General features: G+C 37.0%; 1 protein-coding gene across 3 annotated transcripts in view; it reads right to left on the bottom strand.

The window, feature by feature from the left end:
• Positions 1–570: 570 nt before the first annotated feature.
• Positions 571–16,332, bottom strand: part of LOC107738973 (WW domain-containing adapter protein with coiled-coil) — a 40,950-nt gene continuing 25,188 nt past the window's right edge. Inside the window, exons 7-13 of one of the 3 annotated variants that reach the window (XM_016550914.1) lie at positions 13,877–14,128; positions 7,167–7,289; positions 4,704–4,855; positions 4,508–4,623; positions 3,943–4,180; positions 2,102–2,229; positions 571–2,007 (exon numbers count right to left, since the gene is read on the bottom strand). In XM_016550914.1, coding sequence (XP_016406400.1) covers positions 1,938–2,007; positions 2,102–2,229; positions 3,943–4,180; positions 4,508–4,623; positions 4,704–4,855; positions 7,167–7,289; positions 13,877–14,128 — 1,079 coding nt within the window. In that variant the 3' untranslated portion in view covers positions 571–1,937. Of the gene's footprint in view, positions 2,008–2,101; positions 2,230–3,942; positions 4,184–4,507; positions 4,624–4,703; positions 4,856–7,166; positions 7,290–13,876; positions 14,129–16,332 lie in introns of all 3 variants that reach the window. The other 2 variants (XM_016550912.1, XM_016550913.1) reach the window with 2 other exon arrangements.

Raw genomic sequence — 16,332 nt, 5'->3', positions numbered from 1 at the left:
TGTAAATGTGTTAGTTTAACAGTATATGGACATTGTTCTTAAGTGGGGCTTCTTCCCCCATGTTGCCCTATATATTATAGTACTAATATTTAAAATTCCATTTTAATATTTAATTTGACTTTACATTCAATTAATTTTGTTATGGGCTTTTGTCATTTTTACTTTTCTTTATATTTCTTTTTAGCCTTAATTTCCATTTCCCTTTTTTTATTTTAGTTTCCTAGGCAACATTTTTAAAGTCTCTTAGGTAATATATTTTATTTCAATTACCCAAACAGAATTTTTAATATTTTTAGTTGACACCGTATGAACAATAATATAAATTTTGAGATCTGCTGTTAAAGTGCTATTAAATTAGTTTATTTTTATTGTTTTTATTAACCTCTAATGAGTGGTAGATAACAGGAAGATAAACTAAATGTAGAAATAGGGGAAAAGAACATGAACAATTAAATATCTATTAACCATTGAAAAACGTAATTATTTTGTCTAATTTAAATGTATTTGTAAATTCAACATTTAAGAAACTAAGACATACTGATGAAGTACTGACCAAAATAAGAACAACAATTTTAGTTTAGCATGTTTATTACAATACATACATTTCACATTTGACCTTCCGACCCCAGGTGACCCTGCCCTCACCCTGGTGTAACAGGGTTGATGTTGTCCAGTCCTTGGCTGACCCTCAGTTTCCTGTTTTCCAGTAGCACTTTCCCCCCCCCCATTCCATCCAATCAGGGTGCAAAGGAAAATGTGTGGTAATAATTTAGGAATACAACATATCTGATAGACTAGTAATCACTGCAACTTTAATAAAACTTTAACTTCATTACTTAGCAACTGTACATAGGAATGAACTCTGGTTTTTAACACAAGTTGCCACAGCAACTTGTTCATTTTTTCCTTTTTCTTTTTTTAAAGTACAGTTTTTTTTTTTAACAAAACAAGGGTACAGAAAAGAAAAAAAAAAGTAACCTGGAAAGATTAAGAGAAAGAAAAAGGGGATTCTGGATAACAACCAGTCTTCATCTCCTGCTAAGGAAGGTGAGGGAGGGGGACAACATGAGTTGAGCTGCAGGAATGATTCTCTTTCTCTCCTTTCCGTTCTGGCTCACATTCACTCCATCACGTAAGCAGGCACTAGTGTTGACCATGGGCATATCGCTAGGCCATTAGGGGCAGATAGGAGACCACTGAACCATTGTGGACAAACATGATGTAAACCCCCTCAAAAGGCATGGGGTGAGGGAATGAAACCATTATAGTGCAACCAGAGAAAGAAATAGATAAACTAACCAAATAACCATGTAGCATTACTACCATTTTTCATATGTAGAGAGAGAAAAATGAACCGGTGGATACGTGTGCTCAGTTGTGAGAAGACAAAGAGTGTGTACGTCATCGTCCTCATTAAATGTCCCGGTCGACTAGTCCACCTTTTCCATGCAGGTCTGGTACATGCTCAAGGCAATGGTTCACCGATCGTATATCTGAAGAGCATTTTTTTGTTTGTTTTGTTTTTTTATCATGTCACTTAAAAATCTGCAGTCAAGAGTTCAACATATGGTGGCAATGAGGGCACTTGAGATCCCAGTCTGCCTTGGTGTTGATTAGTTTGGACATGGTTTTGATAGACATGGCTTCATCTACAAAATATATTTACAACATGGAAATAACATCTACAAATAATCTACATGTACAGGGATGGGGCGAGGGCAGCTCCTCCAAAAACCTCTCTGCCCCCCCTCTCTCCGCCCCCCCTCAGTCCAAGCAAGACCTCGCTGCAGCTTGTTTAATGTAAGACTGGGCCCAGAGCAGAACGCAACAGAACTTCAGTTCTCCAGGGTTCCGCGCGCATGAAATGGGTTTTGCCCACTCATTCACCTACACTTCTCTCCTCCTGTTTCAAGACCACATTGCAAACCAAGAGTTCCTCAAACCATGAAGGAATTTTGATTCTTCAACTTTTCAAGTTCTTTAATTTGTTGTCTCAAAAACAGTATCCTGTCGACAAAGAGAAAGGGAGAGCCAAGTTAGTAAATTTGCATTATAATGGGTGTCACAAGCTTTGGTATATGAGAAAGTGAAACGCGCTGACCTCTGTTCCCGCAATGTGGCCTGGATCTCGCACACTCGCACCAGTGAGCGAAGGTTCTTCAGCTCTGTGCAGTTCTCTGACATGTAGATGCTGCCCATGGTGTGAGCCTCCTCACGTAACCGCGAGGCCTGGACGGGAGAGCAGTATGTAAATTGTTAGCCATGCAGCAAAACATCTGTATTTCGGTAGCATGCAGATGAATGCCAATGATGTGTGTGCAGCAGCCCAATACTTAAAGGGATAGTTCAGCCAAAAATGAAAATTCAGTCATTAATTACTCACCCTCATGTCATTCCAAACCAATAAGACCTTTGTTCATCTTCAGAACACAAATTAAGATATTTTTGATGAAATCTGAGAGCTTTCTGACCCTGCATAGACAGCAACGCAACTGACAATTTCAAGGCCCAGAAAGGTAATAAGGACATCGTTCAAATAGTCCATGTGACATCAGTGGTTCAACCGGTATGTTATGAAGCTACGAGAATACTGTTTGTGTGCAAAGAAAACAAAAATCACGACTTTATTCAACAATTTCTTCTCTTCCTATTTTAACTACTGTTTTAACGATGTTCTTACTACCTTTCTGGGCCTTGAACTTGTCAGTTGCGTTGCTGTCTATGCAGGGTCAGAAAGCTCTCGGATTTCCTCACATTTATCTTGATTTGTGTTCCAAAGATGAACGAAGGTCTTTCAGGTTTGGAACGACATGAGGGTGAGTAGTGTGTTTTTGTCAACTGAGGCTGTACATGGTGCTAACCTGTTCCTGAAATGTCCTCCGAGACCCTGTTTACACCTGTTAAGACCCCTCGAGTGATCAAATGGTCAGTATTAAGAGAACTAGAAACTCTGTGCTTTTTGTTTTCCAGTTTCTTTATTTGCTTTCTTTTTCACTTTTTGAGCTGTTAACAGTAAAAATCGGTAAGATTTTTTAAAAATGTTTTTGAAGTCTCTTATAGCCATCAAGTTAGCATTTATCGGCTTTAAAATACAGTAAAAACAGCAATATTGTAAAATATTACTACAATTTAAAATAACTTTTCTTATATTTTTATATTTTCACATGTAATTTTATTTTATTAAATATATTTGTAATGTATTAAAATATAATTTACTCCTGTGATGGCAAAGCTGACTTTTCAGCAGGCATTACTTCTTCAGCATCACATGATCCTTCAGGAATCATTCTAATATGCTGATTTGCTGCTCAAGAAATACTTAGGGCCCAAGCCCTGAATGGCCTGTAGTTCCTATTGTTTACGTTTTCTTTATTATTATTATTCCTCTCGAATAGTCTATGTCAGCCCTATGAAGGGAACACAGGAAAATTATGAAATTTGGCACACTTGCAGAGATGGTCATGAATAGTGATCTGACCAACTTTGGGCTCTCTAGGACCAAGTCTATAGCGCCACCACCAGTTCAAAAATTCAAAGCATTATAACTCTTGAACCGTTTTGATTACTTTATTATCCAGATCAGCACTAGAAATAAATGTTTTTTATTCATGCTGTGTTCACTGTCATTTGAACTTCTGTTCATTCTCATCTATAATTCTGAACCGGCTGTTTTTCATGTTCATTCAGTTTCTGCTGTTTTTGCCCCTTCAGGGTATCGTTGCTTGCAGCTAAATTTTCTTCTTATCGATATTGAAAAGAGTTGTGCTGCTTAATATTTTGTCAAAACTTTTTTTTTTGTCAGGATTTTGATGAACAGAAAGGTAAAGAAAACAGCAATTATTTGAAATAGAAATCAATTGTCTCTGTGACTTTTGGTCAAATTTATTGCATACTTGCTGAATAAAGGTATGAAATATTCACAAAAAAAACATTCATGCTAACCTGTTTCTCCACGTGCTCTGCGGGCCACCCTTGCACATGTTTGATGAGGTTCTCATTGAAGTGTGCGGCCAGTGTGGGTGTAAAGGAACATGTTGCTCTGCCTGGAGCTGTGCCGGCAGGTACTGAACCAGGGGTCATTGCTCCGCTGACTACACCTGGTCCTTGACCACCACCACCACCATTATTAGTGCTGCTGTTACTGCCCATGTGGTTTGGACCTGGAGACGGACTTCTCTGACTGCTGCAAATCACAAACAGTGGATGGGTCAATGTCCTTCTGATTTAAGAAGCGACTACTTTTTATGCACAACTTCTCTGTCAGCATCAGGTTTTTACAAATACATTAATTTAATGTGATCCTAAAACATCAAAATCAGCAATATCACAAACAGCCAGAAGATGGCAGTCAAACACCACAAAACAAGCCACTTTAAACTACAAATATGGTTGCTGAAGTAAGCAGTGGGCAGTTCAGTACCCACAAGCCTTTATTAAATTTTCATTTTGCAGTTTTTAATTTATAAAGTTTTGATTAATCAGTTTAGTAATTTCCAAATTAAGTCACCTCTGTCTCTGCAGCGTCCGTGGAGAGTTGCCATTGTCGTGATGTTTGTCTGTGGAAAGGGACTGCTGGGACGACGGTGGAGGGAGAGAACTGGACTTAACTGTCAAAGCGTTCATCTGAGAAAGATAGTGAGAAAAGTGTTACAAAATCATACTTTCGTTTGTGACATCGGTCATCTCATTTGACAGCAGTATACCTTGGTCTGTGAGGAGACTGGCGTGGTGCTGAGGGGCGGTTTGAGGGAGGCTGTGTTGGTCTGTGGCGTGCTGATTCTAGGAGACACGTATGACCGAGGAGAGGAAGCGTCTGATGTCAGAGACATCGGAGACTGGCTGGACTGCTGGGCTACTCCACAGGACAAAGAGAGAGAGGAAAAAGAGATAAGAGGGTGAAGAGATGCCTAAACTAAAAACAACAGGCATGTACTTGGTTAACAAACACGGTTCTGGCTCTGATTCAAATCTAGTTTGTGTTATAACACAAACTATAACAAAATTCAAAACATTGTTAAAGTAAAGCTGAAATAAAATCTAAATATTAGAATATTAAAATATGAACTTAAAATTAAAATGAAAGCTGAAGCAGTAAAATACTAAAATTTCTATTTATTAACAATAATAGCACAAATGTACAAAAAAATAAAACCCAGAAAACCCCCATCAACCTGAAATTAAAACTGGGAAAAAAAAAAAAACACACACACACACACATAAACTAAATAAATACAAATAGTATAAAAATAATACCAACATAACATTGAGGATGAGAGTTTAAGTAATCAAATGTTCACTAATACTACATATAGGAACCTAGAACTCAATGCGCAAACTAACTTTTCTTTGCAACTTTACACACACACACACACACACACATAAACTAAATAAATACAAATAGTATAAAAATAATACCAACATAACATTGAGGATGAGAGTTTAAGTAATCAAATGTTCACTAATACTACATATAGGAACCTAGAACTCAATGCGCAAACTAACTTTTCTTTGCAACTTTAGTTAAACAACTAAATATACATTCCTATCATTGTTCAGCACTGTGGATAGGTGACATTGATGAGATAGTGTGTGCTTTTAGGCACGTCATTGGAAGAACCAAAAATACTTTATTTTTAATGCCCCACTCTCTGAGGCAATTAACACACTTTGCCCTATTGTTTACCTAAATATAAACATGGGAAACAAAAATTAAGTTTTTTTTTGTGATGCATTAGTCTACTTTTCAAATTGGTTTCTATGTAAGCTCTGGGTGATTTTTTTTTTTTTTAAATCTTGATGTTCTAGCAATGAAAATATTTAACTTAAAATCATTACAGAGATGTAGTGTGAACTAGATTGATTTTCAAAAATAAAGCACTAAAATTAGTACCTGACTAAATGAGTATTGACTACAAAATTACTCAATGCCCACATTATTCAGTTATGTTGATTATTTTTTTTAACACTTTATAGTTATAAAATATAAAAAATATAAAAAAATACCAACTCCCTTAAAGTGTAGAAACACTATGGACACACTGAGGCCATTAACAGGCTAAGAAGCAGTCTGACCTACTGTTTTCCTAAACATAAACATGGGGGGAAATGTTAAAGCCTTTATATAAGCAACAATTTTTTTTTTTTGCATCAGTAAGAAAAGTTGTTGATTATTTTTTAACAATACATTTCTGCTATACAAGACTAGAGAAACACCAACTTCCTGATCAAAGCACAGAGATACGGTCTCCTAGTTTATAAAACAATTTTATCCATAGACTGCATTTGGAATATCTGAAAACTAATGGTAGAATACGTCTGATCCCATTTCATTTGTAATTTGGACAGAGAAACTATCACAACTAATGAGGTTAGAGTCCACTTTAATGTCCAGGTACAAATCAATGCAGATTTTTTTTTTTTTTTTTTTGCAATTTGGTGACTGAAAAGGGGTTGGAGTTTCCAATTTTACTCTGCATTTAACTTTAAAATGTAAAATTTTTTCTTAGATCTTGGGCTGAGATCCACCATAGTCTCACAAAAATCATGTGGGAAACACTGGCTTGATATTCAAAAGTAAAAAAAAAAAAAAAAAATGCTAACACGCACAGAACCAAATTGAGTTCTCTTTCAAGGATTACTGCGCTTGAAATGTCAAATACACACAGACATTTGTCAAAGTATTTACATAAAATCTATTAGTTATGATATATCATTATTATGAACATGCAATTCAACATGTAATTTAGACATAGCCAAATAACAGATGCTGCATGACAAATCCATACATAAAGCTACTTGTGTTAAAACCAGAAATCATTTGTGAGGCCCACATGGCTCACCATTATCTGCTCAGACAGCAGCAGCCAAGCCTGTGTGTGCGATCCTTGCTAAGCTACCAACTCCATCTGCTAACTCAAGGAAGCTGACTCAGAACCACACAGTGGACATGAGTTGGCAACACAAGCAACACAATCTCACGTCAAAAACAAATCAAACCCATGAGCTCAAATTATGAAGTTCAAGATCAGGTCACAAAACAGAGCCGACCTTAAAACCACATGTGTCAAAGACATTTAATTTGGATGGCACTGTAGCACAAATAAAAAACACAGCAGCTTTGAGAGTAAGAGGTAGTATGAGAGAGACCGCAGAGTGTGTGTATGTACCTTGGCTGGACAGTTGAGTAGCCTGGGAGAGCAGAGTTGTGATGTTGAAGGCAGATGGACCAGCAGTCAGGATCTTATGGAGCATGGACTGCAGCGAAGCCTGAGTTACTGCAGCCGTGAGAACTACAAAGACACAGAACACACAGAATGAAGCAAGAAAGCAAGAACAAAAGGTGAAGACAAGCAGTAGTCAAAAAGTAAACAAAAACCTAACACTGAAATAAATCAGATTGATAAAATGGGTCTGTGGGAAACCACACTGGTTTACTAAATGCTTAGCTCACATTAGGTGCATTAGTGAGCAGTTAGAGAATCTGCAAGTCTCTGGAAAGTTGAGTCCAAGTTCATCCCCTTTAAAGTTAAAGCCATGTTCAAACAGATGACTCTGTGTGAGCGTTCCACCAAAATACTTGGAAATGACTAGCAACATGGGCACTATCTTCTCTAATACATTAGAAGCTGTTGCCGCCATCAAATTGATAAAGGTTAGAGAAAAACGTACAGCGCCATGGTATAACAGTAATACCCACATTCTCAAGAAAAAAACTCGTAGTCTTGAGCGCAAATGGAGAAAAACTAACTTGGAAGTTTTTAGAATTGCGTGGAAAAACAGTATGTCCAGCTATAGGCAGGCTCTAAAAGCTGCCAGGGACGAGCATATCTTTTACATTTTAATCTGGACTACAACATGCCCTAGATATTGTTTTAAAGTCTTTTGATTTTTTATTGTTCGGTCACACGTTACATTAGGGGTTCATTAGTTAACATTAGTTAACAAACTGCCAATGAAAAATTCTTCTGAACATTCATTAATCTTAGGTATTCCAATATTTAATAACAGGATGTTAAAATCGAGAGTTGCAGCTGTGTTATTTAATGAGCTAACATGAACTAAGACTTGTGTTTTTTTAAACAAAGATTAATAACTTCAGTAGCAAATGCTATTGCTCATTGTGAATGTTAATGCAAGGTTAACTAATGAGGTCTTATTGTAAAGTGATACCTATTGGTCTTTATAGTTCTTTTGCACTTTAATCTGTGTAAAACTTTTAACTTTGTACATTTTTCTGTATTGCTTTATTGCATTTAAATGTTCAGTTATTTTTGTTATAAGAAAAAAGTTATTAAACCTGTTATACTGTATTATGACAGGACTTTTTAAAAAAAACTTAATTTCAATATCGTGATAATACCGTATACCGTAATAAAAGCATTAGCAATTAATCGCAACATGAAAATTTGATACCGGCATATCCCTAGTTACATCCCATTAGAATTGTGTCTGATTGGGGCTGAAATTAGTCTCAGAAGACAGGATACAGGTTCAACTCATTTGAAATACTTATGCTTAATGTTACACTGTCAAGATATGCAAAATCGTACATTTCTGCCATATGTACATTAACTGACAGTCACCACTGATAAGCTACCACTAAATATTGTAGAGACTTAATTTGCTGTAAAGTTGCTTTGCAACGATTTGTATCGTGAAAAGCGCTATACAAATAAACTTGAATTGAATTTAATTAATTAAACAGGACTTTTTTAAAGACCAGTAAGTCGACTACTTGTTCAGATAAATGTACAGACTAGCTAGCACATCCCAATTACCTTTCAAAATACTGCATCTAAATAACAGATTATTCTTCTACACACTGTTTATTTAAGATTACTTGGAAAAATCTGAAGCAATATTTACTTAAGAAATACTTTATAGCTACAAGCTTTTTTAGACATCTATACTTCAAAGTAGTGTTGGGCGATATGGTCATTTTTCAAATCGTCAGATCGCCAGCCCGTGAGATCGCCGATACACGATATTATCGTGCGTGGGTGAGTGGGGGCAAGAGAGAGAAACTCTGTACTTGTCATAGGTTATTTCATAACTACGTGGTGTTTTAAACCGCGCGGGCGCGCGCGAGAGAGAGCCCATGAAAGCACCAATAATCAAAATAATTTACTATCAAACATACTGATAAACTAAGAAGTTAAACATAAAAATATTTAAAACAGCTAGTTCATATATATTCGGATACAACAGTCATACATGGCTATTAGAACCACGCGTCCTGTGACAAGTTTGCCGCATCTGCGCACGGACGTTATCAGTCTTAAAGGTCTGCAAAATCAGTCAACTGTGAAAATCAGAAGTAGATTTATTTTAAAGACCAACAGTTTAACACTAAATATTGGACATAAACGAACACGTTAAATATAAAAGTATTTAAAACGGGTAAGTTCATATATTTGGAGTAAAGTTAAATTAAACGGACGTCAGTCATACAGAGCTCCGGACCACGCGCCCTATGACGAGCCCGACGCACCGCCACAGAAACAAGGATGAGATGCGTTATAACATAATTGTGGCATTAAACTCCGTTAGTGAGGGCTTGGTTAAAATATAGGCCGTTCAGATTACGTAAGTGCAATGCCTTATATCAGCAGACGATGTACGAATTATAATAGGCCGCCTAATAATAATAATAATAATTTAATACATTTACAGGAGATAAGCCTAATATCGTCTTGACTATCGACAAAGAGATCTGCTATTGTCGATATTTTTGACTATCGTCGATACACGATACTATCGTCTATCGGCACAACCCTAATTCAAAGTTCTTTTTTGGATGTTTTTGAGAAGTCTTATATACTCACAAAGACTGCATTTTTTAGATCAAAATATAGTAAAAACTAAAAAGTAATATTGTGAAATATTACTATAATTCAAAAGAACTTCTCTATTTGTAATGTAAAATTAAACCTCTATTTAAAATGTAATTTATTCCTGTAATGGAAAAGCTGAATTTTCAGCAGCTATTACAGGGCTCTACAGTGCGACCATTTCAGTTGCATTTGCGACTGAAAACTACTGCGTGCGACTATGACATTTTTTTTAGGAGCACCAGTGCGACTGACCCGATCATCATCATACTTGTGATTGCGCTCAGGGGAGCTTCAAAGGTTTCTACGTGTTTTTGCAGCGTTGAGTAATGTATCACAGACATATCTCATGAATCTTTTTATAAGCAAAGTGTAGACAGGGTGTAAATAAGAGATTCATTGTGCAGTGTAGAGAGCTTTGTTGATTATAAATGTGAGATCGAGATGAACTAAGATGAGTGACCGCTTATAATGATTTTTAAGGGAGTTTGTAAATGTGATACTGATTTCATACAATACAATTCAATAAACAAGAAGTTAATATTAAGTGACTTACATTGTCTGACTATAACACTATTGTCTGATTTTGCTCTATTTCGTCGTCGAAAATAGTTTAAAACAAAGACACAGCGGAGCCGCTGCGCATCTCCATTCAAACACAGCGGTGTCTCGTTTATGAATGAACGGGCGTTTTTAAAGGGGTCATATGATGCTGCTAAAAATAACATTATTTTGTGTATTTGGTGTAATGAAATGTGTTTATGCGATTTAAGGTTCAAAAAACATTTTCCACATACTGTACATTATTGTTTTATTATAATTTAATACTATACATTATTATAGGCGTGTTAGAACGAGCCGTTTTAGGTAGGCGTGGCTGACTCTTAACTTTTATAAAGAATATCTCTTTGGATTTGAGACTTTAGTCTTTGCAACTTTACAGATCTTCTTTATGCACCAAGAGCTTGTAACACTCCAAAGAGAAAGGAAAAATTGAAATCGCATCATATGACCCCTTTAAAAGAATCTAGCGAGTCAGTGATTCATGATTACCCATTCATAAAGTCAGTCACTTGATTCATTCCTGAATGAATCAGCTGTTCGAACGAATCAATTGAATGAATGATTCAGTGATAAAAATCAGTGACTTACTGCCACCTGCTGGCAGTTTGTTTCATTTTTAAAGTATCTTTTCAGTTATTTAAATCATTTAATATTTCTACATACAAAATTTTATATTTAAAACATTAATATCATCATGAATTTATGGATTTAATTGCACTCATTCCACTTCTGAGCCTCATTAAATGTCTGAAAGTACACCAAGCCTCTTTTGTGTTCTTCTGTGCCACCTCTACAAATTAATTTTGTTAATACTGATTTCATTTGATTGGTAACATTCCTTATTCTACTTGTTCTTATTCTGTCGTTTTAATTCATTTTTAAAAAGCTTATAAAATATAATTTTTTTAAGAATTTGACAAAAGATGACATACTTTTAATAAAGTTAAAGGAGTCAAATATCACCTCGTAATGGGAAGGCTACTTTTTGATAACATTTTGGATTATTGATTAGAAGGTGCTCCTAAAATTTTGAACGTGCTCCTACATTTTTTAAGTTAGGAGCACAAGTGCTCCTAAAAATAAAAGTGAGCGTAGAGCCCTGTATTACTCCATTACTCCAGTCTTCAATGTCACACAATTCTTCAGAAATCATTCTAATATGCTGATTTGGTGCTCAAGAAACAAACCCAAACACCTCTGAGCAAAGCATTTTACCACAGCTTGAACCAGAGGAAATGTTCCCAGCAACTAGTTAAAATCCAATATTCATGCATTTGAAAAATGATGCAGCAGCCCTGCCACTGGATCATGCCAACCTTTGCATTTCAGTGTTTATACACATTTGTCATATGCAGTGGTGCAAAACCAGACTGGCCAAACTCCATGTAATTGTGCATCATAATTTGCAAATACGGCCAATGATGGAAAGCGAGAAGCAATGACACGCTCACGAATGGCAATTCACACACAGGCCATGTTCAGGAAGCAGCAAAGCTATGATTCATCCCTGAGATGTGAAGTTAAGAGAGGAAAAGCTGACGCAAGCCCAGCATGCACAAGTATATAACAAGCAATTACATACCCGCTTGAGTGGTACAAGAAACAACTAGAATAAAGCTGCAAAATGTATGCTTGCTAACCACACTGAAGTTACAGAGGTGTAGTAAATTTCAAAGGTGGTAACCACCATCACCGCAGTATTGTAAGCAAGGTTTTAACATTTGGTTCCTCAAGTGGGACTATCCCTGTAATGTTTTGGATTGCTAACAGCTTACTTTACTTCAGCGGTTCATGATCATCTCCATTCGCCGAGATTCAAAACACTTACCTTCATTGATCTTGGCCATGTCTACACTGGCGTTGTTAAGCTGCAGGGCCGTTTGCAGAGCGGGGAGGAGCTGACGTAAGAGGGAGGGGTCTTGGAGAAGAGTGGGCGGAGCCGGCGACTGCATCACTGGAGAAACTGGGACTGTAGAGCCAGAGGCACCACTGGCTGAGTTGGCCACGCTTAAGCCAGACACAGCAGCAGAGGAAGAGGATGGTGTGAGTGAGGAAGGCTTTTCTGTGGCAATTGAAGACTCTATTTATAGGGGGGGGGAAGGGGGAATGAAAGAAAAATTACAGAGGTTAATGATGTTTAGTGACATTATTGGAGAAAAGCCCTCCAAACTTTCAAATGAAAGCTCGTTCACAACAAGATTGATAACTATAACGACAACTATATTAGCACCCACTGCGTACCAGCCTTTACACAGTACTGATAGAACAGAGTACCTGGTCGATTCGGTACCCGCTGATAGGCATCTGCATTCAAATGCTCTAATATTTGTGCGAGCGTTCTATGAAGAGCGTAAAACGTTTTTATTTACAAAGTGTTTTTGCAGAGTAGAGCATTGTGACCAATTAAAGACAGCGTGAACACAATGGCCAATCAGGTGTTTAAGTCAGAATCCACTTAACAGAATTTTTTCCAGTGTGTGCTTTGCAAATTGTTTCGCTATAACGAACAAATTATTAGGGCTGTCTCTAACGATTATTTTGGTAATCGGTCAATTATTCTGATGATTAATTGAGTAATCAAATAATTTTTTGTGGTAATAAAAATAGACCTAAGCGAACTTTAAAATGACTTAAAATACACATAATAGCAATGAGGCAATAATAATTGGTTCAAATAAAATAAAAGCAAGTAATTCTACATTTTTTAAGTTAGGAGCACAAGTGCTCCTAAAAATAAAAGTGAGCGTAGAGCCCTGTATTACTCCATTACTCCAGTCTTCAATGTCACACAATTCTTCAGAAATCATTCTAATATGCTGATTTGGTGCTCAAGAAACAAACCCAAACACCTCTGAGCAAAGCATTTTACCACAGCTTGAACCAGAGGAAATGTTCCCAGCAACTAGTTAAAATCCAATATTCATGCATTTGAAAAATGATGCAGCAGCCCTGCCACTGGATCATGCCAACCTTTGCATTTCAGTGTTTATACACATTTGTCATATGCAGTGGTGCAAAACCAGACTGGCCAAACTCCATGTAATTGTGCATCATAATTTGCAAATACGGCCAATGATGGAAAGCGAGAAGCAATGACACGCTCACGAATGGCAATTCACACACAGGCCATGTTCAGGAAGCAGCAAAGCTATGATTCATCCCTGAGATGTGAAGTTAAGAGAGGAAAAGCTGACGCAAGCCCAGCATGCACAAGTATATAACAAGCAATTACATACCCGCTTGAGTGGTACAAGAAACAACTAGAATAAAGCTGCAAAATGTATGCTTGCTAACCACACTGAAGTTACAGAGGTGTAGTAAATTTCAAAGGTGGTAACCACCATCACCGCAGTATTGTAAGCAAGGTTTTAACATTTGGTTCCTCAAGTGGGACTATCCCTGTAATGTTTTGGATTGCTAACAGCTTACTTTACTTCAGCGGTTCATGATCATCTCCATTCGCCGAGATTCAGTACACTTACCTTCATTGATCTTGGCCATGTCTACACTGGCGTTGTTAAGCTGCAGGGCCGTTTGCAGAGCGGGGAGGAGCTGACGTAAGAGGGAGGGGTCTTGGAGAAGAGTGGGCGGAGCCGGCGACTGCATCACTGGAGAAACTGGGACTGTAGAGCCAGAGGCACCACTGGCTGAGTTGGCCACGCTTAAGCCAGACACAGCAGCAGAGGAAGAGGATGGTGTGAGTGAGGAAGGCTTTTCTGTGGCAATTGAAGACTCTATTTATAGGGGGGGGGAAGGGGGAATGAAAGAAAAATTACAGAGGTTAATGATGTTTAGTGACATTATTGGAGAAAAGCCCTCCAAACTTTCAAATGAAAGCTCGTTCACAACAAGATTGATAACTATAACGACAACTATATTAGCACCCACTGCGTACCAGCCTTTACACAGTACTGATAGAACAGAGTACCTGGTCGATTCGGTACCCGCTGATAGGCATCTGCATTCAAATGCTCTAATATTTGTGCGAGCGTTCTATGAAGAGCGTAAAACGTTTTTATTTACAAAGTGTTTTTGCAGAGTAGAGCATTGTGACCAATTAAAGACAGCGTGAACACAATGGCCAATCAGGTGTTTAAGTCAGAATCCACTTAACAGAATTTTTTCCAGTGTGTGCTTTGCAAATTGTTTCGCTATAACGAACAAATTATTAGGGCTGTCTCTAACGATTATTTTGGTAATCGGTCAATTATTCTGATGATTAATTGAGTAATCAAATAATTTTTTGTGGTAATAAAAATAGACCTAAGCGAACTTTAAAATGACTTAAAATACACATAATAGCAATGAGGCAATAATAATTGGTTCAAATAAAATAAAAGCAAGTAATTATATGGTTTTATTGAACAAAACAGTTAAAATACATAATGTAATAAAACAATATAATTATCACTTATGTACATTATGTATTATATCAAGTACCTGCAGAGGATACACAACTGTTCATTGATTACAAAGGGAGCACTTTTTGCTCACTTTCTATAACCCATTCATAATTTGCATAACAGCTTAATTTTTTCATACTGCAAAGCTTTGATGACCTTATTAAAAGGTGGACAGAAACTGGTACCAAGAACCGTGGAACTTTAGTGATATTGCTACCAACTACTGAAATTTTGGTTCCATAACACTAGTGTCTACTAGGGCTGCAACTAACAATTATTTTGATAATCGATTAGTTGGCGATTGTTTTTCCAATTAATCGATTAATCTGATTTTTAAAAAGCCTTTTTAAATTGACAAAATGCACTATTCCACATCCTGCCCATTGCTGTCCTTTAAATAAACGTGCCAACTGAATGCTATGAAAACATACTGTATGGTGAATATATCTCTATGCTATACATTGTGTAAAAGAGTTATAAAGCACAGTTCAAATGGGCAGTTTAAACAGACAAATGGACAAAAAATTGAATTTTTAATTCCCCATATTAAAAATAGAAATAATAATGATGAAGATAGTAAAGAAAAACACAAACTCAGTGTTAACAGATAAGAGGAATGTTCTGCAGGAACACACACATTCACTCTGAACACAGTAACCAGTTACTGTCATTTCTTTATTCTGTAAATGTAAGAAACGTCTTACATTTATATTCAATCACACTCAGTTATCCCTTTACAGTTACTAACATAAAATACTTAAAACTTACATGTTGACTTTTAAACCTAAATTTAACGTCCAATAACAGATATATCAGCAAAATTAATATTGCGCTGAATATTAATTTTCTCCCTCTTTACTGCGCTTCATCTGTTTGACACACATGCGCGTGCCGGAGCTCGTTCAGTGAAGTCTGAAGTTTAATGCAGACTGTCAGGACGAGCCTTCATGCAAAATAAAAAACATTCAGGTGAATGTAACATTTACAGAAAAGGATATTACCGTAAAATGCAGTTTATGTGCTGAGGAAGCATATCTCACACATTAAACAGCACACGCATCTGTCAAAGAGTCTGACAGGACGAGCCGTGATAAACATTACACTAATGCATTAGCTTGAAGTTTAAAATTAAGCATTCTCATGTTTTGGGCAGCTTGGATCACGCATCTTTCCCGCAGCAGCTCACTTGGATTCATCCGCTATTTTTAGATGAATTTCGTCCATAGAAATGCATTATTCACTGCTGTACTTTGACGTGACTGGCGGAAGTTTTCCGTGCGCGGTGGGCAGATGCAACTAATCGATAATGACATTCGTTGTTGATTATTTTCATTATCGATTAATAGCGATTTTATCGATTAGTTGTTGCAGCCCTAGTGTCTACACCAGGGCTGCCCAAACTCAGTCCTGGAGGGCCGGTGTCCTGCTGAGTTTAGCTCCAACTTGCCTCAACACACCTGCCGGGAAGTTTCTAGTATGCCTAGTAAGACCTTGATTAGCTGCTTCAGGTGTTTAATTAGGGTTGGAGCTAAACT

Source organism: Sinocyclocheilus rhinocerous, unplaced genomic scaffold (assembly GCF_001515625.1).
Source record: "Sinocyclocheilus rhinocerous isolate Xijiao unplaced genomic scaffold, SAMN03320098_v1.1 scaffold735, whole genome shotgun sequence".
Classification (NCBI taxonomy): Eukaryota; Metazoa; Chordata; class Actinopteri; order Cypriniformes; family Cyprinidae; genus Sinocyclocheilus; species Sinocyclocheilus rhinocerous.
The sequence above is the reverse complement of the archived record's forward strand: the minus strand, read 5'-3'. Positions and strand labels throughout refer to the sequence as shown.